At 38.8% G+C, this 20,267-nt stretch overlaps 1 protein-coding gene and 2 long non-coding RNA genes across 3 annotated transcripts; all 3 read left to right on the plus strand.

Annotated features, from left to right (window-relative positions):
- Positions 1-780: 780 nt before the first annotated feature.
- LOC120286168 (putative receptor-like protein kinase At3g47110) lies at positions 781-10,310 on the plus strand. The gene is made up of 7 exons (XM_039317893.1): positions 781-1,199; positions 1,303-2,731; positions 2,822-3,173; positions 4,751-5,107; positions 7,995-8,083; positions 10,101-10,175; positions 10,275-10,310. The coding sequence occupies exons 1-7, from the start codon at positions 781-783 to the stop codon at positions 10,308-10,310; spliced, it is 2,757 nt and encodes a 918-aa protein (XP_039173827.1).
- A 593-nt stretch (positions 10,311-10,903) lies between these two features.
- LOC120286139 lies at positions 10,904-11,736 on the plus strand. The gene is made up of 4 exons (XR_005552932.1): positions 10,904-11,169; positions 11,261-11,326; positions 11,463-11,571; positions 11,647-11,736. It is a non-coding gene; the product is annotated as an uncharacterized LOC120286139 (long non-coding RNA).
- A 346-nt stretch (positions 11,737-12,082) lies between these two features.
- LOC104443033 lies at positions 12,083-18,235 on the plus strand. The gene is made up of 10 exons (XR_005552741.1): positions 12,083-12,141; positions 12,430-12,545; positions 13,131-13,196; positions 13,310-13,408; positions 15,171-15,341; positions 15,794-15,850; positions 16,362-16,532; positions 16,611-16,725; positions 17,831-17,856; positions 17,965-18,235. It is a non-coding gene; the product is annotated as an uncharacterized LOC104443033 (long non-coding RNA).
- The last annotated feature ends 2,032 nt before the right edge of the window (positions 18,236-20,267 follow it).

A 20,267-nucleotide genomic window follows, 5' to 3' on the forward strand; every position in this document is an offset into this window, starting at 1 on the left:
GAAATTAATATCACTTTTGAGAAAAAAAAATTAGTTGATGGAGAAATATTTTTTATAAAAAAGAAAAATTGTTTTCAAGGAAAATTACTGGTTCTCAACAGTGTATTTAAAAGTGAGATGGAAAAAGGTTTTCAACGTTCAAATCTTACTTTTGAAATTATCGTCTCCATTCTAACTACATTTTGTTCCAATTATAAGATACTAAATTGATATTGAAATGCTTGCATATTGTAATAAAAATATGCCACATCATTTATCTTATGAAATATATAAAATAGTCTTAGTGCATTTAAAATAATAATAACAATATTTGATTATATTGCCACGCTTTGTACCCTATTGTTCCATGGGCTTCAAACTGTAGGGTGTACATTTTTTGAAACCTTAGAGAACACACGTATATCTTCAAGATAGACGACATAAAATTGAGGACCACATAATGTTCTTGTAAGTCTACAGTACTTTCCTTAGTGGAATTAGTCAATACTCGATTTGTGCGCAAGACAGAGGTGTTAAATGCAGGTTAGACTGAAAGTGGATCACTGGAGGAGATGGGGAAACTACTTTTTCTTATGCTCAACTTTGCCCTCTTGTGGTGGTGGAGCTCAATCCCTGACCTTGGCGCTTGCTCGCAAGACCAAACGGATCGGCTTGCGTTAGCATCCTTCAGAAATGCTATAGACGAAGATCCATTTAGAGTCTTGAGCTCTTGGAATGATTCTATCAATCATTGTGAGTGGCAAGGTGTTTTGTGCAGCAAAAAGGCATCCCGGGAGGGTCATGTCCTTGATCTTGAGATCACAAGGCTTGGGAGGCTTCTTATCTCCTCACATAGGTAACCTCTCTTTCCTTAAGATCGTGGTTTTACAAAACAATAGCTTTGGCGGTGAAATCCCATCACAGATCGGCAACTTGTTTCGGCTCCGCAATCTTGATCTTAGTAACAACTCTTTTGGTGGGTCAATACCCTCCAATCTTTCCCGCTGCTCAAACCTCGAGTCCTTGAATCTTGTAGATAACCGACTTGTGGGGGGAATTTGTTCCAATCTTGGTTCTTTACCAAGGCTTAAATTCTTGCGCTTGTCTAAGAACAATCTTGTAGGTCCTATTCCTCCTTCGATTGGAAACCTCTCGCTGCTACAACACCTCTCTTTGGCAGAAAATGCTTCAAGGAGCGAGGAACTGTCCAGACTTGAGAGGTTGATATATTTTCAACTATCATCGAACAAACTAACCGACGAGATTCCACTAGGGATTTTTAACATCTCTGGTATTAATTACTTCTATGTTGGTTGGAACCAGTTGCGGGAAGCTTTCCTTCGATATTGGCACCACTCTTCCTTCTCTCTATTACCTTGGAGGGCTCAATAACATGTTCACCGGGATAATTCCGTCATCTTTGACGAATACCACCAGTCTTCGGGGACTTTACCTTGCTAACAATAATTTCCATGGGCCAATACCGAAAAATCTGGGAAGGCTAAAGGGCCTTTACGTGATTGCATTGGGTTTAAACCAGTTGCAGGATGACTTGAGTTTTATTTCTTCTTTAGCTAATTGTTCCAACTTAGAAATTCTCTCGGTGGAAGAGAACTCGATTCACGGATCATTGCCAACATCCATCTCCAATCTCTCCACCAGCATTAAGCAAATTTCAATGTCAAACAATCTGATCCATGGAACTATTCCTTCAGCCTTCGGAAATCTCTTCAACTTGACGTATTTGAGTTTAAAGAATAATTCTCTAACCGATAGCCTTCCTGATTCTATTGGAGCACTTTACAACTTGCGGGTACTTTTTTTGAGCAGAAACATGTTTACTGGAGAGATACCGCCTTCGATTGGTAATATGACATCTTTAAATAGGCTTTTCCTTCAAGACAACAATTTCCAAGGCTACATACCACAAAGTCTTGGCAATTGCACGCAACTAATCGAGCTAGAGCTTTCAAACAACAGTCTAAGTGGCTCAATTCCAGTCGAAATTGTGGGCCTTTATTCCTTGTCAATCCTCTTCAGCTTAGCGCATAATAATCTAAGTGGATCTCTTCCATATCAAGTTGGGTCTTTAAGGAGTCTCGAAGAATTAGATCTGTCTTACAATAGATTGACCGGCTTAATTCCAGCCTCCATCAGCGGATGCTTGAGATTGGCACGGCTTGGCTTAGAAGCTAATTCTTTTCATGGTCAAATCCCTCTAGCTTTAAGTCCATTACAACGCCTAGAAGTGCTGGATCTTTCCGATAACAATTTTTCTGGTCCAATCCCGAGCTTTCTTACAGAGTTCTTATTGCTTAAATACTTGAATATGTCATTCAATGAACTAGAAGGACAAGTTCCGGAGAGCGGAGTTTTTCTCAATGCAAGTGTTGTATCAGTTTCTGGAAATAGGGGACTTTGTGCAGGTGTTCCAACTCTGAAGCTTCCTCTTTGTAAATTACCAAGCTCTAACAAGTCTTCTACAATCAAGGCCATAATAACATTTGTGGTCGCTATCAGCTTGTTATGTTTAGCTTTGTTGTTCCTGTCTATTTTCGGTTACTGCAAAAAGAAGCGACAAGAACCACTTTGCTGGATGTCATCATCTTTCAAGAACCAATTCATGAGGATTTCTTATGATGAACTCTCGAGAGCTACTAATAGATTCTCAGAGACCAATTTGATTGGTAAAGGGAGATATGGCACAGTTTATATGGGGATTCTTGAGGGCATTGCCATTGTGGCAGTAAAGGTTCTCAATTTAACACAAAGAGGTGCTGCAAGGAGCTTTGTTTCATAATGTCGAACTCTAGGAACCATTAGACACCGAAACCTTGTGAAGATACTAAGCGTCTGTTCAAGCGTGGACATTCATGGCAATGACTTCAAAGCTCTAATATATGAGTTCATGGCTAACAGGAGTTTGGAGTGGTTGCACCCTGAGACTATAGTGCGAGATGATGAGCATGGCAAATCAAGAAATCTAAGACTAGTGCAAAGGTTAAACATTGCCATCGACATAGCTATTGTGATCGAATATCTCCATAAGGGTTGCTCTCCAGCAATCGTCCATGGAGATTTGAAGCCAAGTAATGTGCTTTTGGATGATGACATGGTGGCTCAAGTTGGAGATTTCGGGCTTGCTATGATCATTTCAACGGTGTCATCCGAAACCACAGGAGTTCAGGACCAGGGTAGTTCAACTTCGACTATAGTTAGAGGATCCATTGGCTATGTGCCCCTTAGTATGAATCTGTCATATTTTCTTAATTATTTTTTGGTTGGTTGTGATAGTAATATCAGAGAGGGTTAAAAATTTGAATAAACAATGATCCATGATGTCTTGTAATGCTTCCTATGCTCTAACACCTCTTTCTCACAACATAATTTCCTCTTCTTTTTTTTCAATTATTTTCTTCAGCAGAAAAAGAAAATACATAAATATTTGTATATGAACAGACTAATATTAGTATGTCGTAATTATATTTGAAATTAAGATGAGGATAAACCGTCGTAGATTTGATCAATAATTGGAAATATTTATTGTCAACACTTGTGAATCCGGGCCACTAAATGTACAAAGCATATTTTATCATATCATATTCGCATTTTTTTTTCTATGATTCATATTTTATCTCATACCATGTTCATGCTGTGAAAACAGACAGTGGCTAATATTGTCGTAAATTACTATACGAGAAATTGACGAGAACTTGTGCTCTTTTAGTATGCCATGACTTAAGGTCTTGACAATAAATAATTGACCCCTCACAGGGGAACCTTTCTTCTTGAGGCGACCTATAATTCTGTATTCGTAATATATGTTTAGATGATACGGCATTTAAAGCAGAAATTCTTGGGGATCTCAAAATCATAAATGCATGATAATATCACACAACATACACTAATTGACTACCTGATGGGTTCTATCCAACTGTAATTCTCCCTAAACGTCTTGTTTAGAGCATGTCAAAACAAACTCATGCATTTACAAGTATTAATCCATCACGTCAACAAATCTCTCCAAGTCTCTTCTCCCCCTCCCCCAATGTTCTTTTCTTTGCCTCGTGTGGTATAGGTATTAAATTGAATTCAGATCAGAAAAATGATGAGCCTCATGTGTATCTCATGTGTAACCAGTTAAAACTGGTGGCTCAAATTTAGTTAATAGATGTACTAAATGCACTAAATAATTTCCACCAAGGCCTTCGCCACATATATAATCTTCTTTTTTTCCCCCACCTACTAAATGACAAAGTCACTCTTGATGTTCAGGCAATTTTTTCAGCAAAATGTGACAACTTTGGGTGCACTACTTTTTGGACTAGAAGAGTTCTGCGTTGCTGACTGATCTTTGGTGCACTTTACAAATCCTAAAGTCTTATCTTTCTGCGGTTGATGCATCTGACTTTTGCAACAATTTTTACCACTTTGGCATACGATAGGTGCTAGGCATCAGCTATAGCCAATAAACTAAACGAAAATTAAACAAAAAGATATGAAAGAGAAAAAACCAGTGGGGCATTTTGGGACCCTTTCCTTGCACTCTACCATGCACAGCGAGCCCGTACGTGAAGTCAGTGAGGACTTGCGTGCCATCACTCTATTTGGGCGTGACTGGCGCAAGCCCTCAAAACTGTCTTAGGCAAGCTCCTGCGCATTGACATCGAGCAAAACCCCATGAGATTTAGGAACTTTTTTTTTTTCATACAATTATCTTCAAGAAAAAGTGTATATTCATTCTTATTTAATGCTTTGATGTAATTTTCAGAGTATGGCATCGGACACCAAGTTTCTACACTTGGGGATGCATACAGTTACGGCATTCTATTATTGGAGATGTTCACTGGAAAGAGACCCACTGAAGAGGCCTTTGGGTATTGTCTTAACCTTCATAGCTTTGTCCAAATGGCTCTTCCTGATCGAGTGATGGACATTGTAGACTCAAGGCTTTGGAGTGAAGCTGGTGATCGACAGCAGGGGATGAGGATCAAAGATTGCATAATCTCCATTTTTGAAGTTGGAGTCGCATGTTCGATAGAATCACCACTGGATCGAATGGACATGACTGAGGCGATTAGGAAATTATACTCGATCAAGGGAAGTTATGAAATCAAAGAGAGGACAGGTATGTAGCTAAGTTAATTTTCTTTTGCACCTTGGAATTTTTTCACTAGCAAGAAAAATCATGTAAAGGCAATGCTAGCAAATTCACATGAATGTCTCCCTAACTAGGCTGCCTACCCATACCCTTTATGTATATTTTTAATAATTACACCCATACTTATATTTAAAATTGTAGAAAGTGGATCAATGGAGTTGGAGTCTACCTATTTCCATTAAGTAACCACGTAAAAATTGATGAATTTGCTTATTTGCATGATTCTCTTGATATCTAATGCCGTTGTTTACCAAAGCATCGATGCATTGCTTAATTACTTGAATTATCTGATTAATTCATTTTATGCATTTTAACCCACGTTACCATTTCAATTATATGAATAAATGATGGATTAATAATTTTGAGAGGTTTTCAAGTTGGTCGAGACTGAATATCAAACTATACAGATCCTTTAGCTTGTGATATTAAATCTTAGAGTGTAATAGATGTGTGGAGAAACTAGCAAATCCACGGATTCCATAAAATTGACAAAAATAAATTTGGAACCAAAATCCTATTCGATAGACTATATGTGATAGGTGTCGGACTCCAATAAACCTACATGATTTTTTATTTTTTTTAAAAGGCACTCAACTTTACAAATGCTTAGACATAAATTATAAATAGAGCAGACTCGTTAAACTCAGCCAGACCTATTTATTATATAATGTCTCTATATTCAGTCTAACCCTAAAAAACAATACCGAGCCTCAAAATCCATACCCAACTATGTAACCAACTTAAATATGTTCATAAGAATACGTGTTGGTCGAGTTAAATCTATTATCAAATTAAAAATGAAAAATTACAAAAATTATAAATATGATGGAAAAAAATGAGAAACCCAATATGAACTATATCAAATAGACAAGCTAAAAATTGAAAAACAAATTTAATCTTATTTGCAAGTATGCAACAACTCTAACGTTTAGGAGTGAGCTGTCATCTTCGGCGAATCAAACCTTTCGGTGACCCACGGCCCTCTCTCTGCAAGCTTGACCGAATGATTACGTGGCTATGTCAATCAAATCCAAAGAGGACGAAGAGGGGGGCAGCCTCACGTGAGATCATGAGCTCAAGGCCGACTCTCAGTGTTGCAGTTGAGCGCGATGTCACTATCAATTGGAAAAAAAAGTGCTTGATGGAATTTGAGTGATGTTACCAATGGAATTCTGCTGTGGCCATGTTGCTGACACCGGCGGCCACCGTGTGTGACCCCTACCTCCTCTTCAGGCGACGAAATCTCAATGGACAGGCCAGATATGGAGGAGGCATCATCAGATCTAGAGACGACTTGTGACTTCATAAGTGTCGGCAACTTAATTGTAGATGACGAGAGGAGCTCCATGCGAGGTTTTGAGACCTGCCAAAGGCATGAACTTCACGTTCAGTCGAGCTCTGCACCCATAAAGGAGAGAGGGAGAGTGATAGCTGCGAAAGCAGGAACGACAAAACGACATTGAAGCAACAGGGGAGAGAGAGCGAACGGAAGGTGACACGATCCCTCATGACACAAGCTGCGCTTTTTTACATCATTAATAATTTGAAGTGAGTTCAGAATAGTTAAATCAATTATATGAAACAATTTCAGATTTAGTGGCTAAATTAAATATTTGAAATGTTTTTGAGATATAATGGTCACATTAAGTTTTGAAATGGTTTCAAAACTTAACAGTCACACTAATAATCCGAAACGATTTTAGAATAAATAGGCAATTTAATAATCTGAAACGGTTTCAGATTAATGGCCAATTAATACTCTAAAACAATTTTAGAAATAACAATGAAATTAAGTATTTGTAACAGTTACAAAACTTATAACAGTTACAAATAAATGTCTAGAATAATGCTCTATAACAATTATAGAGTTAATGCCCGAATTAGTGTCTATAACAGTAAACTTATGTCCGTCAGGATTTACAGCCGAATTAATTCTAAAACGGTTTAGAGTTAATGCGCCGATTTAAATGTGATATGCACTGTCTATAAAAGATAATGCAGATAGCAAATCACCAAATAATGGACGATCGACAACCGACAATCGATAATTGAAAGTGCTAATACTGATCAACAAAGCACTCACAAAAAAGCAATTGCTAGCACAATTGTAATTGTGAGTTCTCTCAATTTCTCTCTTATGTTCAATGTGAGAATTGGTGATGTACCTAAACTAGAGGTCCGACATTTGTGGGGCTAGATCTTAAGAAAGTCAGAGCCTGTGAAGAGATCAGATGTTCTGCATCTGAAGAACGTTAGAACTAGTATTATCGGAAGACGTCAGACGTTCGTGGTCAAGAATCCAAGAACATCAGAATCGGTGTTACTAGAAGGTGTTAGACGTTCGCAATCAGAGTCTGAAGAATGTCAGAACTACTGCTGTGAGGACATCAGACGTTCATGTTCAGAACCCAAAGAAACTTCTCAACCAAATTTTGGAGCATGGTACAAGGTTAATATGATTAGTCCCTTTAACTCTTCAAAGCATTTTTATTAAAATGCACGTAAATGCTATGGAAACACATGTATAAGTGTTTTTACTTTTGCTGCGACCAGACATTTGATCTTAATTTACTTATGCACGTATGCTTGTTTATTGAAACAAACACCAACCGATTTATTGTCACAAAAGAACACATTCGGATCAAATACAAATCCTCGGGACAAACGAAGGAGTTTTCACGTAATCTCTTTGACGTGTACCCTCATTCATTTTTTTTTTCTCTTCCTCTTTCTTTTTTTCGATTTGAACACATACATTTTGTTTTGTTGATTAAGAGTGTACACAAACCACTTTTGTCATCTAGTTGTTGGAATTCTCATCAATACTCCATCCTTTGTCTTTTGTATCATGTAGATGTTCCTTTGGAAAGCTGGCAAGATCGTACTTTGGCCCTATTGATAATAGCTGCCGTGGCTTCCTTGGTACTTGGAATAAAGACACAGGTGAGACTGGCCTGCTCACAATATGAGTGTTGCTGATGCGATATTGAGATTTGTCTTAGTTTCTTTCTGGTTGCTTTAGCTTGATTTTTTTTTTTTTTTTTGGTATGTTGCCAATCCTTGCCCAAACTGACAGCGAAAGGTAATTAACATCAAAAGAAGGATGTGAAAGCTTTGCTGAAGGTATTCGTTGCTTGGTGCATGTTGGGTTGAGATTCGGGAAACGGATCCCCAAAACAGTGATTCGACACAAAATCAAACACAAATGTAGCGGAAGCGAGCTCAAGAAATTCATGAATCACCGATCTTAAGGCACATCACATAAACGAACGTACCTTTTGTTTTCACGGACTAAACCCCGATATCGCGATTCAAAAAGGAATAATCCTTGCCGTTCTTCAGAGGATTCTTCTATACTGTTCTCCGAGAGAAAACGGGGTGAGTGGACGTAACTTCTGAGAGAGGAAGTGCGTAACACGCAGAGAGCGTAATCTCTCCTTTTTTAATATACATAACCTTTCAATCAGATAACCGCCTCTCTTATTTTTCCTTTATTAATAATAATTTCCTCCATGGGCCCTCAACTCATGGGCCGGGCCTTTTTGGGCCCAACATGGGCGGACAGGCCAACTCAGGCCCATAAAAAGGAAAAAATATCTATCAATGTATATAATGGTCTTTATCAAGAATATTTTCCTGTATATCCCAGCACAAAGAGTCATTGGTATCGATCCCATTATCTTCTCGGGAGACCTATAATCGACCCTGGTTTCAATTGATGCTTCAAGGAAATGCTAGTGCTCTAGTGCTCTTGTGCTCTAGAGCTGACATCTCTCCTCCTGCGTCGAGGTGTTTGTTTCTTTGCCGGTTGTTCATGCCGTGCCTATCTAGTTTGCTGTTTGCCTTCTTTTAGGCATTGCCTTGTGTTTTACGTCATGGCATACTTCTACTCATTATGTTTATTCATCTTGAGTGTAAGTTTTTGGTATTGTGATTTTTTGTATTTTTGACCTTTCCTTTTTATATTATTACCTTTTACCAACAAAAAAAAAAAGTCATTGGCACCTACGGACAATATAAGTTCCTACCCAGATGTACCCTTGAATGTTTACAACTAATCATATATTCATTTTTGTCAAAGCAATTGAACACAAGTATTTCCTATCCGAACACCGGTACTTAAGCCTCATCTGACATGTGAATTCATTTGCTTTTTTTATTTTTTTTATGAATCATATGGGTTTTTGTTTTTTTGTTTTTTGTTTTTTTGCTTGATATTACAAAACTTTAATAACTTTTTATTTAATGATCGATTATGCAATCTATTCCGTGTATTTCTTTTAGGGCATTAAGGAAGAGGATGGTATGAGGGTGGGGGCATTGCTTTTGCTGTTATTCTCGTCATTGTAGGTCGGGTTGAGTTAGATTACAAGACTTGTTTGTATTGGAATTTTGTTAACGCATGTATTAAGATTTGAAATCTTTCATTTAGTATCTATTCACTTTTAAAATTTCAAGTATTGCTTCATGCCGATGCTGGAAATATTTTTGCTGATTGATCAGATGATAAATTATATTCTCAGAAGCAACTTATCATGCCACATGATTCCTTCTGATTATTCAGATCGCAACTTATATGCTCAGGAAACATGTTATGATGCTGCATGTTTTGACTTCTTCTGATAAGGTTGCAGAATAATAACATACTAAAAAAAATCAATGTTTTAATTTGCGGTGAATAATTTACTTCTTCCACTATGGATGCTCCACTATGGATGCTGTTGACTGCTGTAGATGCAATAACATAGAAATTATTCGTAATGGGTGGTTTGTTAATTGGGATTTGATTCTTGCCTGCAGCTATAAGCGATTACAGACAGTCCCCTGCATTTTCAAGACTTAAATGAGGAGAAAACAGATAAACGCTTGGAGGTGGGCACTTTATATGAGATGTGTGAGTTACATTCTTCTCTTTCCTGTATGCATATGGATGAAAATGTTGCATGTTCATGGATGTCAGAGTGGCAGAAGAATGGAAGTTTCAATATATGATGCCATTGTTGGTGATGCTGTTCTCCTTAAGATTGGTGACCAGGCAAGTAACTAAAACCAGTTCCGCATTTGGTAACCTCCTCATGAGGACAGTGATACGTTCTTATAATTGATGTTCACTTTTATCTCCTGGTTCCTGCAGACAGAGTCTTGTTTCTGGTCATTCCCTGGCGATTGACAAATCTAGCATGAATGGGGAGTGCAAAAGTGTAATGTCTCGTGGAGATTATGCTCTCGCTAGGTGATCAATCTATCAACAAACTGGCCTTTCTTATTTTCTTTTATTGTTTTGATCAGGTTCACAAGGATGCAAGGGAACCATTGTTATTTTCTGGCTGCAAAGTTGCAGACGGCAATGGCACTATGCTTGTAAGTATTTTGTCCATTCTTCTACTTTGCTTTCCTCATCATACTTCTCTGTGCTTTTATTTCACATCACAGAGAAGATCCACACTTCATAATTAGGCTAATTTACTTGAAACATATTGCTACACTACCTCGTTGTTTGCTAAATATGGGTTGAAAAATTGAAAGTCATGGGTTCTTGAGCTAATTTGGTAAAGGAGCATGACTCTTTTAATCTCAACTAAACTCTGTTCTGAGTTAGAGGGTGGCCCCTTAAAAAGAGTTCAAGAAAGTACTGGAGATATTTAAAAATATACAGTTTATTCTGTCCTTGAGGCCTCGTTAGGAGGAGGTGAGTCAAATTTGAATTGAATGGATGGCTCTGTCCCTTTGAACGTGCACTTATATGCTTCGCTCTGGCTGTCATGACTACCTGCGTGTTTCTCAATGGATTTCTAGCCGTAGGGTTGTCTCTGATATCAGAATTAGTTTGCCAAAAATGGTGCTTCCTGAGATGGAGGTTTACTCTATCCCAAGTCTGTCTTTATCACAAATCAAGGCTTATTTCCACCTGTCTTCTGCCTCACTTTTCTGTTTTTGCCTGTCTGGTGACGAGTGTGAGTATTAACATTGAGTGGGGTTTGCCTATGGCTAGTATATTGGAAGATACTGGGGAAGAGACACCCCGGCAGGTTAGTTTCTCTAAACTCTTTTTATTTTTTTCCCTGTTTTTGGAAGATATGGATTTTGGTTGTCATACCGATTTCTTCGCTTTTATATTAGGTGGGTATACTATTTCATTGTTGGACTGCATGCAGCTGTTGCTGTTTTGGCTGCTCTTTTAGCAAGGTAACTGTTTTTGTAATATAAACAGAAACTGCAATTTCAGTTTATTAATTCCTCTATCTCTGAAGTCATTCCACATACTGAAACCGTAATAGATCTTTGAAACATAATAGATCTTACAAACTCAACCTTTGTGCAGATTTTTTACTGGATATACGAAAAATCCAAATGGCACCATTCAGTTTAAGGCTGGGAAGACTATCGCTAGCATTATTGTAGATGGAGTGATCGAAAAAATCACTGCAGCAGTAAGTTTATTTCTGATGGAATAGTTTTTGTAAATTAATTTTAGGTAGCTCGTCAGTAACTTTTGAGCCTTCCAGGTTACCGTTGTAGCAGTTGCAGTACCTAAGGGCCTTCCTTTAGCTGCTAAACTGACGTAAGTTTGTCCACTATGAAGAACAGACTTCTTAATACGACATTTATATTGGTGATGTCCTGTCCATGTTTCTGTCGCTTTTTATCTCATTGGTTTTTTTAGAATTTGATATAGCTGGATAGTATTTCTTTTCTGTAAGCATCTGCTGGCCTTTAAACGGATTTATATGGAAGTGTACAATGCTCATACTCTCACTTTGTACCTTTGATGCAATGAGAAGACTAGCTTACTCGATGAAAAAAAGATGGTGGAAAAAGCTATGGTATGGAGATTTTCTACTCCTTATGGCGACCTTCATCTGAATCTTTTATGGCAGTAAAATGGAATTCCTAAAATCCAACAGTAAAAATTTCAGGTGCGAAGGCTTTCTGAATGCCTGACTATGGGATTTGCCACAACTATCTGTAGTCATAAAACCGGAACCTTCACTTTAAATCAGGTACGTTGTTTTACAGGTTGCTTTTGCTGATCTAAGCATGGTGTCAAGAACTCCTTATTTGCCATTTATCTGAGTGCAAGTAGATCTGAACTATTAAAGAGCTTTGCAGCTATTGTAGCAGTGAAACACGTGCGTGCTTACACAGACATCATATGAGGGTGTTGTCGATAACATCATTGTTGAGACAATAGTTTGACTATGAATGATACTAAAGGAGTTGTGGTTCTGGAGGAAACTTTGAGACTCTTAATAACGTGAAGAAAATGTCCTTCCTGTGATGGATGACAGTTGTCGAGGCTTAAGCTGGTGGAAGAAAAGTTGATCCTCCAGACAGCACCTCAAAGTTATCAACTTCTCTGATTTCTCTACTGATTGAAGCCATTGCTCAGAATTATGCGCCTGAGGTGAGTTTGCAACTGTTGGTATTAGTGGAAGAGTGTGTTTGATGTGTGTGTAATATATCAAGGGAGCAAGGGAACTAAGAACAATGTGTGTAAGAATTGATCGGGCAAAGAAGCAACAAGAATGTTTTGTAAGAGAGTGGCAGCAAGGGAGCCCAAAGGAACAAAGGAACGCTTTTATTATTTGATGAGAACTACAAAGAGAAGAGGGAAGGAGCTGAACTTGTTGGTCTGCTATGCTCCACACCTTGCTATTTATAAGATAGGTTCACCGACTTATGGCCCACAATTTATAACTTTTAGTAGATTTCTAATCCTACAAATTTTTACTTCAACAACCGACTCCTCAAGGAAAACATCTCTCCCATTTGCAGAGATAATTTTATGGACTCTTCCACTCAAATTTAGTAGACTCCAGACTCTTCTTGCCGGCCAAGCACTAGATTTTTTTGGATTTTTTCATATTTCTCTAGCAAATACTTATGCTAGAAAACTCTAGGAATTGGATCAGCATTTTAACAGCAACATCAATAATGGCTGTTTAATAACGGCAACCAGTGATAACTTCTTGTGTTTTTACTTCTTTAGACAATGGGAGATGTAGAGCTGTCTGCTTCACCAACTGAAAAGGCCATTCTACAGTGGGGGATCAAGGTTCTTGCTTAAGTTTTATATCGCTTACTTATGCTCTTCACTCCTATCTCTAGTTCATCTATTTGTTTGATGAGCGATGTCATGTTAGGCTACTCATGATGCCTCATTTGCAGCTGGAGATGGAAATTGAAGTTGTTCGGTCAAGTTCCTCTATAATTCATGTTTTCCCTTTCAATTCTGAGAAAAAACGAGGTGGAGTTGTTGTAAAGCTGGTATATTTCTCAGTCCTTAGTTTTATTGATCGCATGTGCACTGCTGAAGAGGACATTTACTACAATATGCACATTGTATCTTATTGTTATTTAGAGTGTGAATCTTGTCATGCGGATTGGCACAAATAAAAAGATCTAGTCATGCAGACAGTATCAGTGTCATTGAAATACCTTTTGAGATTGTACCAAGCTGCTATAACAGTAACTAAAGTTTTGGGAAAGTTGCTTATGTACGTGAAACTAACTCCCAGACAGTCAGGACACTGTTGTTTTTGCCCTTCAACAGCTTTACTTTTAAGGCAGTATTAGTGTGGTGCTTTTCTTTGTGCTTACATTGTAAGCAGGTCTTAACAACAAAGGAGTTAAGATTCTAAGGCACAGTAAAATGGTGGAGTACCCACTTGATTGAAAAAAAAGGTGGTACAAATCTCAGCAGTTTGGGCAAGGTAACCAAGGTTTTTCAAACTTCAAATCACGATTTTACTTAGTGATGGCTTGGTTTGGGGTGTCTGAAGGACTATATTGTGGTTGAATCTGGATTAGTACGTTCTTTGAAACTTCTAAAGTACTTATCATTTGAAAGTAAATAGTTAGAGGTCTGCTGAGCTTAAAATTCCAAAGATTATATCTGCAGATTTAATGATATTGACAAGTTCTCATAGTACAATCATCTGATTATTTCATGTTGGATGCAATCCCATTAAGATGCTAAAATAATAAGATCTGGATATTGGTCCTTAAGTTTTAGATTGAACAGTAGTTGGATCCTATATTAGATTTGAGATTTTGCTAGCCATCACTATGGGGCAAAGCCATGCATCCTTTCTATATGATAGGTGTGTAAAGGCCATTTACTGTTGGGTTCATGAATCATTTATTTCTTTCTCTTAGACTACTCTTTGATGGTTTGAACAAAAAAAGAATTTGTTGTTTAAGAAATCAAGTTTTGGTCTTGGCTGGTACTTGCTTACGATGCACACCCATATTGTGCACGGTTGTCGGGTTGAGTTACAACAATGTTAAATCTCCGGCAGATTTATACTAAAATTGTATTGTGATGCATTGTAAATCCATCGTTAATGATTGTTTTTAAACTTTCAAGCACAGCAAGACTCAGAAGTTCGCATGCACCAGAAAGGAGCTGCTTAAATAGTTTTGGCTTTTTGTACAAAGTACAAGGATGCAAATGGTCAAGTGGTAGCAATGGATGAAGATCAGGATTGGGAAATAATTAGCTATTATAGCAATTCAATAGCTGCTAGCTTTTTCCTTGCTGAAATCTTTCACAGTGCTACTATAGTTTGAAATAATTTTGACGAATCTACATTTCATTAATGCCATGTTTTTTCTGTGACGGCAGAGCACATATTGTGGTATTGCACTTATGTTCTTCCAGAGCACATATTCTGGTATTGCACTTATGTTCTTCATGGGATTATGCCTTGACATTTTCCTGATCTAATTTTGACCATTTAGTTTTGGAAGTTTTGTGCATTACACACATTACATTCCATGGGAGGCACATCTTGAATCCTCCGTACTACTCTTTCCTACACAACCATTCTTGAATACCTTGTATTATGTATGTATTTCACATTTGTTGCTTTTATATTCATGGTTACACTTTTATCCATGATTAGGCTTTTTGTATGGTCTCAAGAGTCAGGGTGGTAAATTGTTCACTTCATGTTTTCCTGCCTTGTTACAAGTCATTAATGATATTGATGGAAGATCATTAAGTGAGTTTCCTCTTGTTTTGCAGAAGATGTATTTCTAAATGGCTATTGAAGATATGGCTACTGATAGTCTGTGCTGTGTTGCCATTGCATATAGATCACATGACATAAAAGACATTCCTCTAGATAAAGAACAGTAAACCAAGTGGGCATTACCAGAGGATGAGCTTATCTTACTGGCTATTGTGGGCATAAAGGTAATTCTTGTCTAGCAGTGAACATGATATGAAGTGAAAGGACATCATTGATTTCTATTTGTTCTTATTTCTGGTTATGAAAGTTATCCCTGCAAGATGATATGACTCTAGGAATGCTTAAATTGTTGGAGGTTTTCTAACATTCAGAGAAAACTTCTGCTTTGGAAAATTCAGTGCTTTTCCATAACTTTGGAGAGTTCTTTTTGGGGACCTAATGAAATTTAATGTTTTTGTTATTTCATTGACACCAGCTTGTTGATCCAACTTTTTAAATAACTTTTGCTGGAATCCATAAAACTCTGTCTCGGTACAAGTGGCTGGCAAGTGAAGAAAGAAAATATTTTCTTACATTTGGCTGGATGCGCTGTTAATCATTTGCTGTACTTACTCTTAATATGTATGCAGTTTAATCGTAAGAATGATGAATTCTCTTGCACGCTCATACCATGCAGGATCCTTGTCGTCCTGAAGTAAAAGATGCCATGAAATGCCAAAATGCTGGAGTTAAGGTATGTTAATATTTTTTATCATTTTTTTCAGTTGGTTTATTTGGGGATATGATCCTTTATCCTTCTGCTGCTTCTTTTTTTTTTTTTTTTTTTTTTTTTTTTTTTGGTAAGGTTTCTGCTTCTTTTTTAATTACTTCAGGAACTCAAAATTTGAGTTTCTCATCATTTGCATCCTTTTAGGTGGTCATATTGGATATTTATGTTGGTTTGATGCTTTTCTTTGGAAAATGGATTGACAATAATTCATGGATCTCCTGCGGGAATGATTTGGAAGATTGTTGTATAATGAAGTTGATATGAAGGGTAAGACTTAGAGGTTCTGTTTACGATCGCAATTGAGAAGTACATTGTCATTTAGTCATTTTAGTAAAGGGTGCTTTGAAGATATTTTCTTAGGACGCTAATCATTGATGCTGGATTCCGAATAGTAAATTGCTGCAGCATTACAGATTGAGGATAGGTACTTATCTAGATGTGACCTCAGTATGTGATTCATCTTATTTGGTGATAGGTAACGAAAGGTTACTGGTGACCATCTCCAAATTGCCAAAGCAATTGCTTTGGAATGCGGGATACTAGATCCAGAAGCAGATGCTATTGCGCCAAACCTTATTAAAGGAAAAACTTTCCGTTCCTTAAGTGATGAGGAAAGAGAAGAAGTTGCTGAGAAGATATCAGTATGGTATTGTTTCTCTTCCGTGTAATTAATCATGTCTTCTATTTGAAGGTGTGCTTATAATCTTTATGTGATTTGCAACAGGTTATGGGAAGATCATCTCCTAACGACAAGCTTCTGATTGTTCAAGCATTGGGAAAGAGAGGACACTTTGTAGCTGTAAGTGGGGATGGCACTAATGATGCTCCTGCTCCACAAGGTTGACAACATTTTTCTGAGGGTTCCTTGAATAATGTCCTAATAATGTTATCACCTTTTCTATTAATTCAGGACTTCTGTCATTCTAGCGTCTCAAATATTCAGCAGATATACCAGACAGATGCCTTGAAATCCTTCTATAGAACTGGTTCATAGTCTTGAAGTCCCTAGATGCCTCATGGTATCTTTCTGTGCTAAGATGCATTGCAATATGTTGGTAACTTTGGTTGTAGTCTTGAAGTCGCTTCATGTCTGGAAGTTGTCTTGTTCTTATATTTACCACAAGGTGGGTAGATTGCAAGGTGTTAAAAAAATGTAGGATCTAAGTTTGCCATGTTTTTAGAAAAAAATTTCATTGTCATGAATGGCTCGAGTGTTCATTTCTTTGGTCTCCTTATACCCGTGCACTTCTGTTGTGCCTTGACTTTGAACTCTTTTCAACCAATAATTTTGTTGCTTGGATATCTCTTTGATCTTGGAGTTTAGGCAGATATTGGCCTTGCAATGGGTATTCAAGGGATGGAAGTTGCAAAAGAGTTTTCAGACATTATAATGGGTAGTCTGCCTGAATTTCTAAAGCGGAATTCAGCATCCTCATGACAGAGTTTATCGTTTGATTGAACTTTTCTGGAAAGAGGTGTCAACTAATGGCAATGAGCTATAGTGGAGCTTCAGTACATTAGTTACTTGGAGAGTTCTCTCTCTGGAAAGTTGTCTACTTATTTTACTAGATGGTATTGTGCATATTTACTTGACTCAGATACGTAGTCCAGATTCCTCGAACGAGTACTCCACAATACTAAAACTTCACCTGCAAAATTGGAAAATATTCAAATTTGGAAAACAGCAATAGAATTGGGTGATGGCAAATCTTTTTTGGCTTACTGATTAGTTGATTCCACATTGTCAACTTAATTGCGGGTTAAGATTTTGGATCTGGGTGCTTTTGGTTGATTAATCCTTAGAAAGTGTAGTGATGGTTGACAGACCTCCATTTATCTAGTGGGGAAGATCTGTATATGCAAATATTCAGAAATTTATCCAGTGTCAGCTTACACTTAATGTTGTAGCTCTCATCTTTAACGTTGTTGCTGCTTTTTCCTCAGGTGATCTTCCACTGAATGTAGTGTAGGTACTCTCTCTCTCTCTCTCTCTCTCTCTCTAGCGTGGGTGTGCATGCGCGCACATGTGGGCGCCCTACCCATTAATGCTTCTCTTTGCTCACTATAGTCTTCTCTAGGTTAATCTTATCATTTCGGACGCCCTTTGGTGCAGTAGCACTAGCTACCAAGCCTCCAACTGACCACCTTATGCATAGGCCTCCAGTTGGTAGGAGGTGAGAGTTCCTGGATGTTATTATTGGTGCAACATATGTGAAGAATTTTGGTCAAAAGCTTGGATATCATGTTTTTTTCTTGTCAACTTAAATCTCAATTTCTTTTAGATGTGTATTGGGATTTCTTCACTTGCTGAAACCTGTTGTTTATCCTTACTCTTCATGTACGCACTGGCTGGGTGATTTTCTCGATTGCAAAGAATGTCTCATCACAAATATCATGTGGAGGAATTTATTGATACAGGTATAGCCACCAACACTTTATACGAAAGGGTTTTTGCTGGCTTCTTGCTCCTCACAGTGGAGTTTTGGGTCTTTAGCCTGCCTATCAAATGAGTGTCCTGCTCGTTCTTAATTTCCGTGGTATAAGCTTTTGCTGAAATTGGATTATGGTAGCACTGATCATGATCACAAAGTGAAGAATACCCTCATCTTTGTCTTTTGCCGAGTAAGTTTGGTTCCTTACAGTTCTGGGCTGCTATTGTTGAGATTACTTATGCGTTTGCTTATGGAATTGAATGGGTCGGATCTCAAGTAAAGAACATTTGGCAATTGAATTGTTTCACCGGCTGAGAAGACGGAATGAAACGCGAACCGTACATCAACGTTGAATCTTTTTCCAGGGCAAGGAAACAAATTGACACTTGTCCTCCAAAGAGAACGCCTCCTTTAGGCAGTGTGCCATCTAGCACACTCGTCCGTCGACCCACGGCCGCGCCTGCTTTCAACCGCCGAAGCTCCAGTAGGCCCCGGCCCTGTTCTTGTGCCTTGTTTTGACCGCGCCGGGCCAGAGCTTCGCGGTCGTCCGGCACACGCGAGCTCCGGCCCCGACCTTCCTTTGTTTGCCGGGCGCGTCCTGGATTGTTTGTCGAGGGTTCCGGCTCGGGTTTGAGCCTCGGTTGAGCGGCGGATCTCTCTGTTCCATGGTGCATTCCACCCGCTCGACGAAACGCCTGAACTAGAGATCTAGCTTTCGCGTCTTTGTTTCGGGCCGGCGTTGATTTGTCCGGGCGTCGTCTCGTCCGGTCGAGGCGTCCCGGCGACGCAGGCTTCTGGGCGTCGGCCCGTCTGGTTGGTTCGATGCGTGCGCTCCGTCCCCTCCGCCATCGTCGAACAGAGCAAAGGAGGAGGGGGCCGTTTCCGGTTATCCCACGAGATCCTGCCACGGCCGCACCCTCAGCCGCCGTCTCGATGTGCCGGGACGTATCTTGGCCGGCCGGCCAGACTTCGGAGCCCCGGCACGCCCTCGGCTGAGCCGAGACGAGCGGCGACGCTCGACGCCGTCGTGTTTGTCGCGGCGAAGCGGACGCGGCCATGGAGAGCCCAGTCGGGTCGGAACGCGGACCCGGTTGACCCGGTTGGCCCGGGTTCTGGGCTAGGGCTTGTTTGGTCCCGGGCTGGGCTACATTTTATTAATTGCGTTTCTTTGCAGGTGGGCATGTTGGGCCTCTTCGCCGAAGCCCAGTTCAGCCGAAGACCTGGGCTGCGCGCTCAGGCTGGCCTTGAGCGGTCGGACGCGGGGGTCCGATACGGATCCGTTTTACGTAATGTAATATAATGCATGGAAAATCATGAAAATCCAAAAACATTAGGGTTTAAATAAGGTTAAGTATTGAAAGAGCATTAATTGATTAATTGATATAATCAAGTCTCAAATCTTAATTTCTTTGGTTGTGTAGAAGTAAAATATTTCTTATAATATTTTACTTTGATTTATAATCGATTAATCACAAATTGATTAGTGGTGATTCCTATTCGAAATTGATTTGCAAGTTAAAAACTCAAATCATAAGTCGTGAATTGATAAGTTTAGGGGAGCCCCCGCTAAGCCTAATACTTAGTAAGCTATTAGCCTCTGCATGCGTCTGTGCGTAAGAGACGCTGAAAGAGAGGTCACGACAATTTATATAGTTGATACCTTGACTGCATCTACAGTGCCCTTATTTAAAATGGTTAATGTAAGTGTTTACACTAATTTTGATTCATATAGTCTAGGCATCAGCTTGAGGAGCACATTGAAAATGCATTTTTATCGTAATCTAGGCTTGCCCTTTTCATCTTGCTGTTGCTAAGTAGAGTCAGATTTCTTTCATTTTCTTCTTTTAACCCATGATTTGACAAGCTTGTGGGTGTTCAATCTTCAGATTTTCAATGAACTTAATGCCTTAGAACCAAATGAGTTTAATGTGTTCGAGGGAATCGCGAAG

The sequence above is a fragment of the Eucalyptus grandis genome, chromosome 7 (genome assembly GCF_016545825.1).
Source record: "Eucalyptus grandis isolate ANBG69807.140 chromosome 7, ASM1654582v1, whole genome shotgun sequence".
Classification (NCBI taxonomy): domain Eukaryota; kingdom Viridiplantae; phylum Streptophyta; class Magnoliopsida; order Myrtales; family Myrtaceae; genus Eucalyptus; species Eucalyptus grandis.

Bases quoted from the DNA above. Each gene is read 5' to 3' on its own strand.
- LOC120286168 (XM_039317893.1), top strand. From the start codon at position 781: ATGTCCTTGATCTTGAGATCACAAGGCTTGGGAGGCTTCTTATCTCCT. The intron at 2,732-2,821 runs GTTCTCAATTTA...AACCTTGTGAAG, and splicing joins TTGCCATTGTGGCAGTAAAG to ATACTAAGCGTCTGTTCAAG. The intron at 3,174-4,750 runs GTAGTTCAACTT...TGTAATTTTCAG, and splicing joins CACAGGAGTTCAGGACCAGG to AGTATGGCATCGGACACCAA.